The sequence below is a fragment of the Hypanus sabinus genome, chromosome 16 (genome assembly GCF_030144855.1).
Source record: "Hypanus sabinus isolate sHypSab1 chromosome 16, sHypSab1.hap1, whole genome shotgun sequence".
Taxonomy (NCBI): Eukaryota; Metazoa; Chordata; class Chondrichthyes; order Myliobatiformes; family Dasyatidae; genus Hypanus; species Hypanus sabinus.
In genome coordinates, this window is record NC_082721.1 from 77,160,313 (window position 1) to 77,178,089 (window position 17,777).

Sequence of the window (17,777 nt, forward strand, 5' to 3'; positions counted from 1 at the left end):
AGGACTCGAAGAAATGTCAGTACATGTGGGGGGAAAAAAATGGTCTTGCATGCGGCTTATAAGCCTGATAAATATATTAGACAATGGAACAATGTGAAATAATGTGCATTAATGCCTAAGGCAAGATAAAGTGCTTCAAAGCCAATTACTTTTGTGTCATCACTGCTTATATATATAAAAATGAAGCACCTAATAACTGTATTCTGAGAATCCGCAAACAACTACAACATCAATAACCAATGAATTTGCTTTGATAACATTAGGTTGATGGACATGCCCTGTGCTGGGCAAATCCAATCGGTTTTAACATTTGGCTAGGAGGGCATTTAGGTCTACCAGATCTATCAACCCTGCTGGATCTTGTTTTAACTGAGATGAGGCATCTTTTTTTGGGCACCACAGAGGTAAAGTGGTTAGTGCAATCCTATTAGAGCTCACAGCACTCCGGAGTTTGGAGTTCACATCCGGTGCTGTTCTGTAAAAAGCATTTTCCCTGCGAAATTGTGGCTTTCCCCAGGTCATCCAGTTTCCCCACGCAGTTCAAAGACTCACAAGATAGGCTAACTGGTTATTGTAAATTGTCCCATGGTTAGGTTAAGGGTTTAATGGGGTTGTGGGTTTGCTGGGGGGTGCGTGGCTCAAAGGGCAGGAAGGGAAATACAATTTTCAGTACTATATGGGACCATCAGCCTAGACTGCATGCTTCAATGCCAGACTCAGGTGAGTGTGCATCAACTGAAATAAACTGAAGTGACACACAATACATCTACATAGTAATGGGCGTTAACCCTTCACTTCACACTTAATTTGGCCACACACTGGAGATAAAGTAGCACAGAAAAAGACTGCATGGACTTCAAAACTTAAGTGTTGCAATATGTTAGATATTTGACAGAGATTTGACCTCGGGTGGTTTCCTAACACATTTTACAGCAAATAAAGGTTATTGTTCAATGTTGCACTGAGCTTCTACACCCAGAGATGGCTTTACCACTGCAGCATCAGTGGAATAGGTTTCCTAGCATAGGAGCGCTCTGTATATAAGAGCCCTCACAGAGTTCGCAGTTTGTTGGCACAAGTCTGAGAGCCACCTCTTGTATGAGACATTAGATTATGGCTCCATCTTTCTCTTCTCCCAACTATCGTGTGCTCCACCAATAGCACAACAAACAGATAAACTAGTGGCTCCCAAATTGTGTTAAGTGGGATCTTGCTGTGCAAGACTGGTGGAAGAACATAAACAAGTTTGATCTTTGTGCACTAAGGTAACACTGAGTGATGCACGTTGAAAATAATTTATTGGTTGTATAGTGTGAAAGGCAATATACAAATGCAAAATAAAACAATTAAATGGCTTTGAGAGCTTGTGAGATACGTGACAATACAGAGTGGAAAATGTCCCACTAATCTCTGGGCGTGACCCTCTGGAATTCCACACTCCACGCTGGGCGAGAGTCAGAATCGATCATGGTGCTACTATTGTTTGAGTGGGTCTGAGTGGAGGTGCTATGTTGCTGCTCCTGTCTATCAGTGTTGTAGGATTCTCTGGGTAGTGATTGAGAGTGGTGAGGTTCCAGCTCTTTATACCTACATCAAGGTGTTGCAGGGTGAATACAACTGGCTCAGTAAGGAAGACGCGGCTGGATTCCTTGTTGATGGAGGCAGCAATGATCTGAGAGTTGACAACGATGGAGGTGCCCTGGCTGCTGATGTCTGCTCCCATCCTCACTGTTGCATTCTCTGTCGACAGAAACTGGCCAAGGTTGTTGTAGAGAATTAATACCACCTTCACAACACCTGCAGAAAACACAACAGACTTCAGCAACGCTCCACATTAACCGCTTCAGAGTAGAATCAGTTTACTGAGGTTTACACAAGGATCTTTTACTCCTGCTTAAGCAACACAGAGGGAGTTCTGCCACTGCAGGTATCGGCCAAATGACTGCATGTGCATTCAATGCATGCATCTGTCCCTCAAGCCTGGAATAAATCATGGTGGATCCGTATTTTAATTCCATTTCTGCACCTCTGCATCATATCCTCCAATGTGTAAGCACAACAGAGTCCTACCATTCTCAGTTCTACCAGCTTTGCCTTTCAGATTCCAATTAGGGGATATTGTTCTTTCTCATACTTGCATATGAGTGAAAAGGCTCTCTGACACAGCTAGTTAATGGCTTATCACCAACTTAAACCCTTTCTTCTGCACACCCCAATCAGATTGAAAACAGTTTCTCTCAATCAAATCTTGTTATATCGTTAAACACCTCCACTTGGGTGTAAAAGTACAATATTGCAGACGATCTATTATCAGATCTCTACTGCCACTGAGGTTGGAGGATCAACACCTCATATTCTGTCTGGGTAGCCTCCAAACTGAAGGTCTGAATGTAAAACTTTCTAACTTCCAGTAATTTCCCCCACTCCCCCTTTTTTTCTCATCCCATGCAATATTCTGGCTCCTCTCTTACCCTATATCCTAAACTGCCCATCATCTTCTTTAGATGCCCTCCCTTCCCTTTCTCCCATGGTCCATTCTCCTCTTACCAGATTCCTTCTTCTCTAACCATTTACCTATTCCACATAATCTCTCAGTTTCTTACTTCATCATCCCCTCTCAGCTACCTCTTTACCTTCACCTGACCTGCCCCAATACCTTCTAGCTTGTACTCATTTCCCTTCCCCAGCTTCTTATTCTAACTTTTTCTCCCTTCCTTTCCATTCTCAGCCTGAAATACCAGCTCCTCCAGCATTTCACGTGTGTGCTACTCAAATGTTAATTCTGCTTTTCTCTCTACAGATGCTGCCTAAACTACTAGTATCTCCAGCAGCAGAGTATCTCCAGCATAGAGGGGAAAACTCTCTATGTCTAGAGAGTTTCATAGGATTGAGCATGAGCTACCTTAACTCAGTTCTGACAGAGTTGATGTTGACCACATCCCAATATTTTTAATGTTGGCTCCTTGACATCAACTACCATATGGTGTTGGCAGAACTAGTCTTGCTTCAATGATGAGGTCCAAGTGAATGGACACCAGGATCTGCTACTCAAAATTAACAAATATGTATTGTATTTGTGTGGACACCACACAGATATGACCCCTGTACTCTTTCCTCAGTCCTTTTCCTCTCCCTCTTACAGTTTGCACCCAACCCTCCACATGTTCTTTCCCTACTTCTGTCCCTTTTCCCTCTGCCTCCCCTCAACCTATCCACTTCCTTGGCACTCTTCCCTCTCAGTTCCATTTCCCTTCACTCATTTCTATTTCAGACTGGAAAATTGCAAATGCCACTCCACTCTTCAAGAAGGGAGAGGGGTAGAAGAAAAGAAACTATAGGCCAGTTAGTCTGACCACAGTGGTTGGCAATGTGTTGATCAGTAAGGATGAGGTCTCAGGGTATTTGGAGACACATGGTAAAATAGGTCATCGTCGGCATGGTTACCTCAAGGGACAATCTTGCCTGAAAAATCTGTTGGAATTCTTTAAAGAAATAACAAGCAGGATAGACAAAGGAAAATTAGTTGATGTTGTGTACTTGGATTTTCAGAAGCCCTTTAATAAGGAGCGACATATGAGGCTACTTAACAAGCTATGAGCCCATGATATTACAGGAAAGATTCTAGCATGGATAAAGCAGTGGCTGATTGGCAGGAAGCAAAGTGTGGGAATAAGGGAGCCTTTTCCTGTTGGCTGCTGGTGACTAGTGGTGTTCCACAGGGGTCTGAGTTGGGACCGATTCTTTTTATGTTATACGTCAATGATTAGGATGTTGGAATTGATGACTTTGCTACAAAGTTTGCAGACGATATGAAGATAGGTAGAGGGCACGTAGTTTTCAGGAAGTAGAGAGGCTACAGAAGGAAGACAGACTAGGTGAATGAACAATGAAGTGGCAGTTGGAATACAGTGTCGGGAAGTCATGGTAGAAGAAATGAAAGGGTAGATTTATTTTCTAAATGGCGAGAAAATACAAAAATTGAAGCACAAAAGGGACTTGGGAGTCCTTGTACAGGAATCCCTGAAGATTAATTTGCAGGTTGAGTCTGTGGTGAGGAAGGCAAATGCATTCTTAGCATTCATTTCAACAGAACTAGATTTTAAAACAAGGACATAATGTTGAGGCTTTATAAAAGACTGATGAGGCCTCATATGGAGGATTGTGAGCAGTTTTGGGCCCCTCATCTTGGAAAGGATTTGCTGAAACTGGAGAGGATTCAAAAGAGGTTCACGTAAATTATTCTAGGATTGAATGTCTTGTCTTGAATGGCCTGTATTCACTACAATTTAGAAGAATGAGTGGTGACCTCATTGAAACCTATCGAATGGTGAAAAGCCTTGATAGAGAGGATGTGGAAAGGATTTTCCCTGTGGTGGGGGAGTCTAAGACCAGAGGACACAGCCTCAGAATAGTGGGGCGTCCTTTTGGAACAGAGATGAGGAGGAATTTCTTTAGCTAGATAGTAGTGACTATGTGGAATCCTTTGCCACAGGCAGCTGTGGAGTCCAAGTCTTTACATATATTTAAAGCAGAGATTGATAGATTCTTGACTGGTCAGAGCATGAAGGGATACGGGGAGAAGGCAGGAGACTGGGGCTAAGAGGAAAATTGGATCAGCCATGATGAAATGGTGGAGCAAACTCCGAGGACCAAATTCTGCTCCTATATCTTATGGTCTTCTGGAATACCGCCAAATGAAGCAGCATTACTCCGGAGCCAAAACACCAAAACACAGTATGAAAAGTCATACGCAGCATATTTAAAACAGCAGTAAAATACAGTCACACAAAAAAAGCCCATGAAAGTTGCAGCAGTCTGCAGTCAAACACAATACATCTTGTCTTCTGCTAAGCGAACACTTGAGGGCAACATCGACTCCAGCATGGACGCAACCCAACACCACCTCCAGCACCCCGGTGGAGCACACTGACTCTGACACCACTCTCCCGCGTAGCTGCAAATAGGCAACACTGTGGTTTGAGGTACAGTCCTCGCCACAACCAAGGCCACGCAGCTCCCCTGCCGCCCACACCTATCGTTTTCCAATAAAACAGCGAATCAGACATTCCACTTGTCCAACAGGGTCTTGCGATCCACAAGAAAAATGACTAAGACAATCACTCTCTGTTAGAATGCGAACCTCCTTGGTGCGCTGACTCCTCCTTGTTGCAGGCAGGAGCACAGCCTGTACCAAGTCCAGCTCCTTCAATTTCTCTGCCAACGACCAACTGACTGATGGGGTAGACATGCAGCATTTTAAGTTTTTAATGTCCAGTAGGATCTTGTGATCGTAAAAATTACATTAAAAAAATGATAACAACACTTCTGGTTGGCCCTGTAGAAGTCGCCGCATCCAAGCATGCCACCACCTTACCGTAAGTCATAATAGCACAGGATAGTAGCCAGGGTGTGAATAAAGTAATGGCATGTGAGAGACAAGGGTTATTGGACACCTATTGAGAGGAGGGAAAATCAGATCGACCAACTAAATACAAGCTTATCAGCCAAACATTAAAGATGGTTGAATTACTGGAATGCTAAGGGAGAACATAAATCAACATTTAGAAAGGCAATGGCCAATCAAGGACAGTCCACAAGGATTTGTTTGAGTAGGTGACTTGATTGAACAACTAACTTGATTGACGGTGGTAAAAAAAAAGGTACCATAAGTTAGTGAATCTGGGAGATTTGATGTGTCTTTAGGAAAGTGATCAAGAAAGTTTAAAAAAAAAGCCCATGAAATTCTAGGGAAAGTGACAAGTTAGACTAAAAACTGTCTCAGTGGGAGAAAGCAAAGGAGGTTGGAAGATGGGAGTTTTATTGACTGGAGAACTGTATGTAATGGAGTTTTACAGTACTCAGTAATAGAAACCTTTACTTTTTGTGATCATTGGGATACATCTGGACACTGAAGGTTGTAAATGAAATGAACATTAGGAGTTTGAAATAGGACAGATTGGGTGAGCACAGAGTGACAAAGAGAATTATATCCACAGAAGTGTGATATAATGCATTTAAGGAAGGGAAGGAAGCAAGGAAAGGGAAGGCGTGAGAAATGATCAGATGGTACAATATATCAATGAACACAGGGTTTGTGTATCTGTGCACAGATCACAGAAAGCAGTTAATTGGATAGGGAAGGTGATTTTAAGAAGGCATTTAGGACATTTACCATGCCAAGGAGGTTATGCTAGAATTGTGTAAAACAACAGCAAGGCTACTGCTAGAAGTAATCACTCCCCTTCCAATTATACAACATGAAAACTTAAGAAAGACGAGCAGGAGTAGGCCATCTGGCCTATCAAGCCTGCTTCGCCATTCAATAACGTCATGGCTGATCTGGCTATTATGGTTAACATAATTATGCTTTAATTATGTCTTCATTATGTTTAACAATGTGGCCTCTACTGCTTCACTGACAAAGCAAATTCCACAGATTCACTGCTATCTGGGAGAAGTAGTTACTCCTCCTCTCTGTCCCAAATCTACCCCTGAACCTCAAGGCTCAGTCCCCTCAGTCTAGTGTCACTCATCAGGGGAAACAAATTTCTTGACTGTGTCTTCTCTCTCCCTTTCAATGGTTCTATTTAATATCAGAGAATGCATACAGTATACAACCTGAAATTCTTACTCTTCACAGACATCCATGAAACAGAAGAAAAACCCCAAAGAATGAATGACAGGAAAATGTTAGAACCCCAAAGTACCCCCCACCCCTCCCAATGCACAAGCAGCAGTAAAAGCATCAAGCCTCCCCCTCCCTCACCCATTTCAGCAAAAAGCATCAGACTCCCACCATCTGCCATGCAAGGAATAGCAAAGATCCCAAACAGCCCACGATCCATCAAAAACTGACTGTTCACCCTAACAGTTCAATATGCCATAGTCTCTCTCTCTCTCACTAACAAGGGGGAGAAAGCTATTGCTCCTGCCACAGCGAGACGGAGATCAACAGCTTGCTGTTCCAATGTTACAGTTTGCAGTGTCACTTATTTTGACAGCAGCGTACGCTGCTGCCTCGATGTTCAAATCTCCTGCGACACTTCATTCGGCAACACTGCGGTGGGATTGATTCGTCCGCAGGGCCGCACCCTGAAGGCACCCACCTTCCAGATCGGTCCTGGAGCTATCGAAAATGCTAGACCGCTCGGCGAGTTCCAAGTGTGGGAACCCACTACCATGAAGAATCACAGTTTGAGTGCAGCTATAGATCATGGAGCATAATTTTATACGCTTTAATAAGATCTCCTGAATTCCAGCGTATATAGTCCCAGGCAACTCAATCTCTCCTCATAGGTTAACTCCTCATCTCCACAATCAACCTGGTGGATCTCCTTGGCACAGCCTCCAAAGATAGTAGATCTTTTCACAAGCAAGTAGAACAGAACTGCATGCAGCCTCACTAGTGCCCTGTGCTATTGCAGCATAATTTTCTTGCTCTCAAATTCAATCAATGAAACCAACACTCCATTTACCTTCTTGATATCTAGTTGCACCTACAAACCAACCTTCTGCAATTCATGCACAAGCACTCCCAAGTCTCGCCACACACAATGATACACTGTAGTCTTTCACCATTTAAATAATAATCTGATCTTCCCTTTCTCGTTTCAAAATGGAAGACCTTGCATCTGCCAACATTGTACTCCATCTGTCAGACCTTTGCTCACTCACTTAACCTATATATATGTCTCTGCAGACTCTCTGTATCCTCTGCGCAATTTGATTTTCCACTCAATTTAATGCCATCAGCAAACTTAGATACGCTACATTACATCCCCAGTTCCAAATTATATTGAGAATAGTTGCATGACCAGCACTGACCCCCATGGCACTCTGCTCACCACTGACTACCTACCTGTGAAATACCCATTTATCCCAACTCTCTGCTTTCCATTGGTTAACCAATCCTCTATCCATGCTCCTACATTACCCCTAATTCCATTCATCATTATATCATGGACAAGTCTTTTATGCGGCACTACATTGTGCTGCTGATGGTTGCTAAGAATGTTTACCACAAGAAAATGTTACAGAAACTAACTGGTTAGATTGGCTTTACTTCCTGGGAAACACCAAGGGCATGTTGAATATAAAGACATATGAGGCCAGGCAAGGTGAACAAACCAGGAAGGAATAGAAGATTATTCCTTAACCTACAGAAAACAGAGGACAACTACTGCTAATCTGTACCCGTGATCCAATTCTTTAATCTCCAGTGGCATTCTGGTGACATTCCCTTTGATAGCAACAGGCTACTGCCAGGAGCAGCCAGATTGTTTGATTGGCATAATCAACCGTTGCTCTGTGACCCACTGAGCATTTTCAATATAATTTGTTCTGCGTGTGAGGCCATCAATGAGATAGAATACTGTGGAGTTTTGGTGACTTTTCATGACTAACAGCCAGAGTTTAAGAAGGAGGATCCTGAAACAAATTTAATTCCTACCAAGAATTAAATACATCTGAAAGATGGAAACGAAACTACTGGTCTCATGAAACCGCCAGATTCTTGCATCAATCCAGTTGGTTCACCAATAGCGTCAAGTGAGGAAAATTTGATCATTTCAATTGGTCTAGTCATTCTGTGACTCCAGACCCTCTACTGTGCTTGGCCACTAACTAATTCTTCGACAATAAACATTGGCATTGCCAGTGATGTCCAAACCCCGAGTAAGTTTTACAGTTTGCGGAGAACCAATTAGCTTGATTTGGGGTGGAAGCTGCTCATTTTAGTTTATATTCAGAATTCCAGTCACGTGAGTGGAGAATGGAAGGAACTTTCAGCATGTGCTTCAGCCTCTCACCTATAAAGTTAGTGAACTGAGGAAGTGTTACTCAGCAAAGTGTGCTTAAGGTGCAGGCTCAAGCTGTCAAATTTGGAGGGACCCTTTAAAACTTACAGGGACTCCATTAAGATCTAACAAACTACCGGATGCTTTTATGCAAAGAGACTGCCCATATGGCTGAAGATTTTCAATGCATGGTGGTGGGGGTGAGGAGTGAAATTATGATACAGGGCAGGCTCCAAAAGCACAGGAAATGCTGGCTATTAAACTGACTAGTTTCTCACTCAGCACAAATAATAAGCAAATAAAGTAACAGATTAAAGATGCTCACACTTACCATTACGGCTGTTCTGTTTGATGGTATTTGGAGAGATATGGATGAAGCTCTCTGTTAGATAATTGTGTGGAAACGTCACCTCCTTTACCTGTCCTTCAGTACTGAGGACAGACACTTCCAACACTAGAGAGAAAGGGAAGGAAAGATGAGAACTCTGTAAAGGTAGGGGGAAGGGGGGGAGTGGGGGATAATAGAAACATAGAAACATAGAAAACAGGGGCAGGAGTAGGCCATTCAGCCCTTCGAGCCTGCACCGCCATTCAGTATGACCATGGCTGATCATCCAACTCAGAACCCTGTACCTGCTTTCTCTCCATACCCCCTGATCCCTTTAGCCACAAGGGCCATATCTAACTTCCTCTTAAATATAGCCAATGAACCGGCCTCAACTGTTTCCTGTGGCAGAGAATTCCACAGATTCACCATTCTCTGTGTGAAGAAGTTTTTCCTCATCTCGGTCCTAAAAGGCTTCCCCTTTATCCTTAAACTGTGACCCCTCGTTCTGGACTTCCCCAACATTGGAAACAATCTTCCTGCATCTAGCCTGTCCAATCCCTTTAGAATTTTATACGTTTCAATAAGATCCCCCCTCAATCTTCTAAATTCCAGTGAGTATAAGCCTAGTCAATCCAGTCTTTCTTCATATGAAAGTCCTGCCATCCCAGGAATCAATCTGGTGAACCTCTTCTGTACACCCTCTATGGCAAGAATGGGAGGGCTGGAAGGAGGGTGAACTGTAAAAAGGAGAAATACAGTGGCTGAATCTAAAACCAAGATAGTGAATGAGGGATACAATGACCCAGTCAACAGCGAGAACATGAGAAAGGCTGATACAATGCTTTCATGATTGGCAACAGAGGAGGGGCTACAAAAGGGAATGATCCAGAATTTGGGCAGCGGGGAGGGTGGTGGAAGGGGAAAGAGGGTACACAAAGATTTCAGAGCAAGATGCACAGACAGTAAATACATAGTGTGAACAAGATGGTTAAAAGAAATTGTGTAAGAGGCAAAGAAATGGCAAGGTTTTTGCTTCCTTTATCAATGCACAATTCATAATCAGTCAAATACCATATTCGCTGGAGTGCAGGATAGGTGAGGTGTGAGCAGGGCTGGTGAAGAAAGGAGGGTATATCTGCAGATGGTGGAACAAAGTAAGCTTCTTTTATAAATTACTAGTTCATAAATATTAAGTCACCGGTAAGGTCAGCATCCATATCCAATGTGGCTGTGACTTGCTTCTTGGAATCCACTAAAAATTTTCCCAACAGTATTAGGAAACAGATTTATATTGCATTTCGTACAAATTGTTTGCTGGTCCATTTCAGAGTAGGTTAAAAGTCAACCACGTTGCTGCAAGCCCACAATCACAAATAGTCCAGATTGAGTTAAGTGTATCCATCCATGAATCTGATGTGTTGGTGGGACAAGATACTTGTACATTAAAATTAAAAGTCTGCAGATGCTGAAAATCCGAAATATAAACAGAAAATGCTGGGAAAGACTCAGCAAGCCAGGTAGCATCTATGGAAAGAGAAATGGAGTTAAAATTTCAAGTTCAGGACAATTCATCAATATTGGGAAAGGGAGAAGACAACCTGGTTTATATTGCTGAGAAGGTGGTAGAGAGATCGGTAGAAAAAAGTCGACATCTCTGATAGGATTAATGCAACAGTTAGAACCTCATTATACTTCTTTGCGTTATGTGTTGTTAAGAGTAGAGCAGTGGGACAACCCAGTAGCCTTTGTAATACCGATGGAAACGTGAGCCAACAATCACAGGAGTATAATGGGCAGAAATGACCAGTTCTGACAGAAAGAAAGAGTCACCTAAAGTTGGGAGCATTTAAACAATGTGTCTGAAGGCCATAATACACCCACATGAAAGATAGATAAAAATGGGAGTGGGGTGGAGAGTTAAAGAAGCAGACAATCTGAAGCTTCGGATCACTCCCACATATGCAATGCAGTCACTCCACAAAGTGGTCATCCAATCCGTGCTTCTTTTTGACAGTGTAAAGGAGACACATGATGTATACAGTACACTGAAGTGTGCTGCTTCATCTGGAAGTACTATTCTGTTTTGTTATGGAAAGTGATGGGATGCTGCAAGTTCTGTAATTGCATGGAGAAGTGCCATAAGGTGGAACCATTCGGTGGGGACCCAAGAGCAGAGCACTGATATGCAAAGGACGTGATCGCTTTGAAAAGCTGACAGAGGGATGGGAAGGGAATATGGGCCAGGTGGTTAAAAAATATCACTGAAGCTGTCAAAAATTGTTAAGGATGATCTACTGGAAATGGAACCTGGTGGATTGGGAGGTGAAGACCCAGTCAAGTCTGGCGGGGAAGGGATAAAATCAGTTGGTAGGGAAATACATAAAATATTTTCATGGGTTCTGTCCACTATGGTAGAGGGGCATCCATGGGTCAGAAAAAAACCCTGCATTACTACAATGAGTTGTAACACAAGATAAAGTAACAGCCCCTCATCCTCTGTCTAGGCATTGTTTGCTGACTTTCACAAAACTTGTCTTCTCCCTTTTTCGGATCTGATGAAAAGTCTTAGGCATTAGTTCTGTTTCTCTTTCCAGCATTTTCTATTTTTATTTAGGAATCTGTGTGTGAGCGATCTGCAGAGAAGGGAAAGAAATCTGACAGCAAGTCGAGTAACAAGTGACAGGAGAAGTGTGGCAGAATACGTAAGTAGGATTAGTTGGTCACTGGATGCTTTGGATGTCTTTAACTAGACTCGATGTAATCAGTCCGTTTGTTTACTTATTAAGTTAAGAGTCCATTTGGCCCTTCTGTCTATGATAGCAACTGAGTGCAATCCTATTAGACTCACTCCTCTTCTCCTACTTTGCCTGCAGCCCATGCATCACCTCTTCTGCACACACATTAACTTGCCACTAACTTACACCAAGGGGTGTAAGTTACACTAACCGATTGAACTGGTTGAGTTGAAGATAAGAGGAAAGAATTTCAAGTGACAATAACTAGATCAAGGAGCATGAGGAATAGATAAATTGATTTAGGCAAAAAGATCACTGACTATCCAATGAACAGGAAATGAGTTAAAATGATCTGGTATGCATGAAGCAAGGAGGACATCTGGTAAGAGAAGTAGGGAGGATACAGTGAATGAATAGCAGTTTTGGGTTTGAAATCAAACAAAAAGACAAGGTGACCAAAGTTTTCAAAGACATGCTGACCCAGCAAACTTCCAGTGAATACAAAATAAACAATGGGAACTCCAAGAAAGGAAATTATAATCATAGTCATAGAAAAGTACAGCATAGAAACCAGCCCTTCAGCCCATTAAGTCCGTACTGAACCATTTAAACTGCCTAATCCCCTCAACCTGCACCAGGACCATAGCCCTCCATACCCCTACCATCCATGTAACTCTAACTTCTCTTAAATGCTGAAATTGAGCTTGTGTGCACCATTTTTGTTGGCAACTTGTTCCATACCATCACGGCTCTCTGAGTGGAGAAGCTTCCCCACAGGGGTCAAACACTGGACAAGAGCAGAATAGTTCTGAAATACTGGGATACTGCACTAACCTAAAGGGCCTATATGTTAGGGTGTGGATTAACGGAGTCTTACTGAGCCACGGGGACTTCCAGTTAATAGTGTCTAGGCTGAAGGGTGAAAACGAAAGATCACATGGCCATAGGCTCAATGTCAGACCGAAAATTCAGGATTAATGCCACACACTGTTATTGGACAGCAGGAAACATCTAAATTGGAGCACGTTAGAAACAATTGGTGTGACAACAGAGTGAGGAAGTAGGTCAGATCCTTAAGACATCTAAATTATGGGACACAGCTCACTAAGAACCTGGTGCTTTTGTGCGTTTGGGGCATACTTACCAACGTTCTGGGTGGTGGCATTGACTCTTGCTGGCTCCTTCAGGTTGTCTGCCAGCAGGAATGCTCCCTCCTCCAAGATGTCCAGTAACATGGTTGCTGTATGAACCTGTTCTGTTGTGTTCATATCTTTCCAGGATTCCAGAGCTTCTGGTCTCAGGAGGTTATCCACAGTCTGTACCACAGCCTGGAACCAAACCACAGCTATACTTAATATAATTGGGTCACTAAATCTCCAGGAGAGCCTCTGGGATGGTGGCTAATCTCTAAGCTCGCTGTCACAAGTGAAACTGGAGAGAAAAATTGTGGGAGCATTGAAGTGATTTTTATTTACCATAAACATTTTTCAAAAGCTATAACATATTTGAGAGGATAATAAGTTGTTCAACAGAAAATTACACATTTTAGCTATTATGGGAAATGTAATGGCCATTTCGAACACATCAGCCTCTTACTAATGGTGGTGGAATAACGACAGGTAATTTGCTATGAGTGATATTGGCCTGGGCCCTGGGGACAACACTGTGTAAACATTGTTGTGGAGCCATTGATGCCCACTTGACAGGGCAGATGAGATTTTTGTTCAGTAACTTTTCAGAAAGAAGGCACCTCAGACAGTGCAGTGCCTTCTAAGCACAACACTCAGATTTAAATTAAGCTGGATTTTGAATTAAACTGTAAATATGGAATTTTAACCCATAAACGACCTAGACAAAGGTGACAATGCATTAAGCCACTACAGGGCTCTGACATGTTTTTTTTAGTTAAATAATGAAATTTGCTTTATAATTATGGAAACAAAGCCATAACTACAGAAAATCTGACTTTGGCTTTCCCACGGGAGGATGCTGGCACAGCCTGCATGTGTTGGCCTAATTTATTCTGATCTCAGAAGTGCCTTTTTAAGTTATGTCCCTGCGCTGTAAAATGAGCTTCCACCCACCACCTTCTGACATTCAAAAAGAGTCATGATGACTCTTTACTGGAGAAGTGAAAATCAAAAGAAAGAAATATTACTAGAAAGACGCAGGTTGTGGAAGGAACTAAGCTCAGATCTTCCGCACAGTGATAAAAGGATTAATCAGGGCTGAACACTGACACAGTTGCACACTCATGTACCTCTATGTATGCTCTGCAGGTCCTCTCCCGTCTTTGAATCTGTGCCCGTTCCATGCAGGGAGAGAAGGAACAGAATATACTTCATTAAACCACAGAAGCCGCCCATCCTAATACATGCAACACACAAGATTACACTAGAGAATAAAAGAATACCTTGCAATATTAACTTTGACCCGATTTTCTTCTAAATTTTCAGTTTTAAGGTCTGACTTGTTGTGCTTAAAACAGGATCAATGGGAACAGAAGAAGTCCCTTAAATATCGCTATCCCATTTAACAGACCAAGATTTATCAGTACCTGATCCATTATCTTCTCCTCAAACCTTTTATACTTTAACTGATATAAATCAATCTTAATCAAAGCACCAAATCGGCACAGTGCTTGGAGAAAAGACTTCTAGAGTACCACCACACTGTGTGGAAAAACTGATTCCTGACAAATCTGGAGTTATATTAATAGAAAGTGCTATCTTGGCTTGGGTTCACTACCCATCAGAAATAAATTCTTAACCTACCATTTTAAAGCCTTTAATCATCTTCCAGCCTCAAACAGACACAGCCATGTTTATGCAACTTCACCTCACCATAATCACACCGCAAACTTCAGGATTATACTCATAAATCTGCACATCCTTAGCCAAGGTAGTGTGCTGAGATTAGGGGGATGTAGAGGGGTGCAGTGAGATGAAATGGGAGTGAGAAAAGGGAGGAACATATAATGTGGGATGAAGTAGGGGTTTAATCCTACTAACACCCATTTTCCATCAAGGTCCTCAATTTTTTTTTGCTACTACTTTTCATCCTGCCCCCTTTCTCTACCCCTTCAATGCTTGCCTCTCTGATCCATTTTCTCTCCCTGTCCAGATTCATGTTCTCCACAGTCCTGAGCCGTAGAACGCCAGCACACCCATTATCCCAGTTAGGACCAAAACCAGTAAGGAGCAGTTATTCAAACCTTGCTGTAGCTCCGTCCTGCTGACTCATTCTCACTGGGTTTCAGAGCTTGGAGCTGAGCATCCAGGATATCCAATAGCTGCTCCATCAGTTTCACGGAGGAGCTGACGTCGCCAGCATAGATGGGCCCTCTGGTGTGTTGAGAAAGCTCTCGTGCGATATTACCTGCATTCTCCCCACTCTTAATCTGCGGAGTAAATCAAAGTGGCACAAGTCAGCAGAGGAATATCCAAGAGGCACAAGGTAGCAAGAGCAGAAGATCATACTGCATCTAAGGAATTTCGTACGCTAGCAGGCTCAGTAACTCTTAGCTTGTATCAGAGGCTTGTGCTTGTCAACAGCTCTTGAACTCCCACTAACTCAAGATCTCAATCGACTGCAGGATTTCCAGAACTATGGAAGGAAATTAAGATGGCGCCAGTAACTGGCGATTCTGCGCATGCTCTCCTGAGCAAACTGCCCTCTACACTATCCTATACCCGAGAAACCCTTCTAAACCTCCAATTTGCTACATCTAGCAAGATCAACAACACCCTGGTGAAGTTACTGACCTAGCTGGAGATCACCAATGTGCCAGAATTGCTTCAACTCCGGACCGCACCTGGACCCGATCATCGAGGCCTGGTCCGAGGTCCACCACGTTCCTGGAGATTCACGGCCTACTACCGTGTTGGAGCGCCTGGAGATGCGGCCCATTCCGACCAGCACCTCTCCGAAGCAGACGACCACACAGAAGTGACGTCGGAGACCTCAAGGCACCCCAGACACTTCCCCGGAGCGACCATCGTAGAGCCCCGTTGGTGGCTATCCACAACTGCCGGAAGTGAGGCCTCTGCCGCCGACCTCGGAAATCGAGCCCCGGGCTCGGCTGGAGAGGAGGCCTCCGCAACCGTAACTCAGTTCACGGACTTATTTCAGCCGGCAGCCCGGCCCTCCGGGATTAAGTGTCGGCTTCGGGGCCAGACCCGATTGACAGCCCGGGCCCCTGACAGTTGGAAGTGGCAGAGGAGCCTCCCCCATCACTCGGCCCGACCTGGAGCACCTGACGATGTTTCCCGCTGATCGATCCCCTCGGGACGCGTCCACCAATCTCAAAGAGCTGCCAACAACACACTGCATCGATGGAAACCTGGAAAGATGCACTATTTACCGAGGAAGCGTGGGAAAAGAGCTGGGCTGCTGGTTAGATTGAAGCGGAGGGGCTTTAGGGTCCCTCTGCCCACCAGCCTACTAGCTAATGTGCAAGCCATAGAGAACAAGGTGGATGATCTTAAAGGGAGACTCACCTACTGCAGGGAGATGCAGAACTGCTGTGTATTCTGTTTCACAGAGACCTGGCTCTCCCCTGCCACCCCCGACTGTGCCATCCGACCAGAGGGATTTTCAATCCATCGGATGGACCGCACGGCATCTTCGGGCAAGACGAAGGGAGGTGGACTCTGCCTATTGATCAGCACTGTGTGGTGCTCGGACACAGTGGCACTGACAAGCTCCTGCAGTCCGGACCTGGAACATCTGTCGGTGAAGTGTCGTTCCTATTTTCTGCCACGGGAATTCACCTCGGTCATACTGACAGCGGTCTACATTCCCCCCCCAGGCGGACGTGGAGTGTGCTGTGAATACACTGTATGCCAACTTCAGTGAACTTGAGACCAGGTATCCGGAGGCTTTGCTCATTACAGCCGGGGACTTTAACCAGGCCAACCTCAGAAAAGCGCTGCCAAAGTTATACCAACAAGTCTCCTGCTCCACTAGAGGCCCGAATATACTTGACCACTGCTACACAGCAGTCAAGGATGCCTACCGTTCCGTCCCACGACCTCACTTTGGAAAATCGGACCATCAGGCCGTACTCCTCCTCCCCGCTTACAAACAGAAACTGAAGCGGAGGTCACGGTGTCAAAAGTGGTGTCGCGTTGGACAGAGGAAATGGATGAGATCCCCCGTGACTGCTTTGAATCGGTGGACTGGTCAGTATTCAGGGACTCGGCAGCTAACCCGATGACTATTCCTCAGCTGTCACGGACTTTATCTGGAAATGCACAGAGGACTGTGTGTCTCGCAAGATGATCTGGGTATTCCCTAACCAAAAACCTTGGATGAATTATGAGGTCCAGTCCCTTTTGAAGGCTAGAGCTGCGGCTTTTAGGTCCGGGGATACCAGTCGTTACATGGAATCCAGGCGTGAATTCCGGAAAGCCATTAAGGGCGCCAAGAGGCAATATCGAGCCAAGTTGGAAGTCCAGGCTAACCAGAGGGATGCCAGTAGACAATGGCAGGGTCTAAATGAGATCACTGGGCGCAAAGAAAAGGCTGGGAATATCAATAACTGTAGCGCTTCTCTTCCTGACGAACTTAACGTATTCTATGCAAGATTCAAACAGAAGAGGAGCGTCCCGCCCCCTCTGGATGAACTGGACCTGGTGGCATTGAGATTCAACGTCACCGAGGAAGACGTTAGAAGAGCCTTCCTGAAGATAAATCCAAGGAAGGCGATGGGCCCAGATGGCATTCTGGGACGGGTTCTCCGAGCCCGTGCAAGCAAGCTAGCTGGAGTGTTTGCTGACATCTTCAACTGCTCCCTGCTTCAGTCTAAGATTCCCTCGTGTTTTAAAAAGGCAACGATAATCCCGGTGCCAAAGAAAAGCAAGGTGGCATGCCTGAATGACTATTGACCTGTGACTGACATCAATTGCTATGAAGTGC

General features: G+C 44.1%; 1 protein-coding gene across 1 annotated transcript in view; it reads right to left on the reverse strand.

Annotated features, from left to right (window-relative positions):
- LOC132406466 (adhesion G protein-coupled receptor L1-like) overlaps nucleotides 1–17,777 on the reverse strand; it is a 693,646-nt gene that overhangs the window by 91,692 nt on the left and 584,177 nt on the right. The window contains exons 10-14 of the mRNA XM_059992184.1: nucleotides 15,073–15,258; nucleotides 14,119–14,157; nucleotides 13,003–13,186; nucleotides 9,127–9,249; nucleotides 1,592–1,797 (exon numbers count right to left, since the gene is read on the reverse strand). Of these exons, the coding sequence (XP_059848167.1) occupies nucleotides 1,592–1,797; nucleotides 9,127–9,249; nucleotides 13,003–13,186; nucleotides 14,119–14,157; nucleotides 15,073–15,258 (738 nt within the window). The remainder of the gene's footprint in view (nucleotides 1–1,591; nucleotides 1,798–9,126; nucleotides 9,250–13,002; nucleotides 13,187–14,118; nucleotides 14,158–15,072; nucleotides 15,259–17,777) is intronic.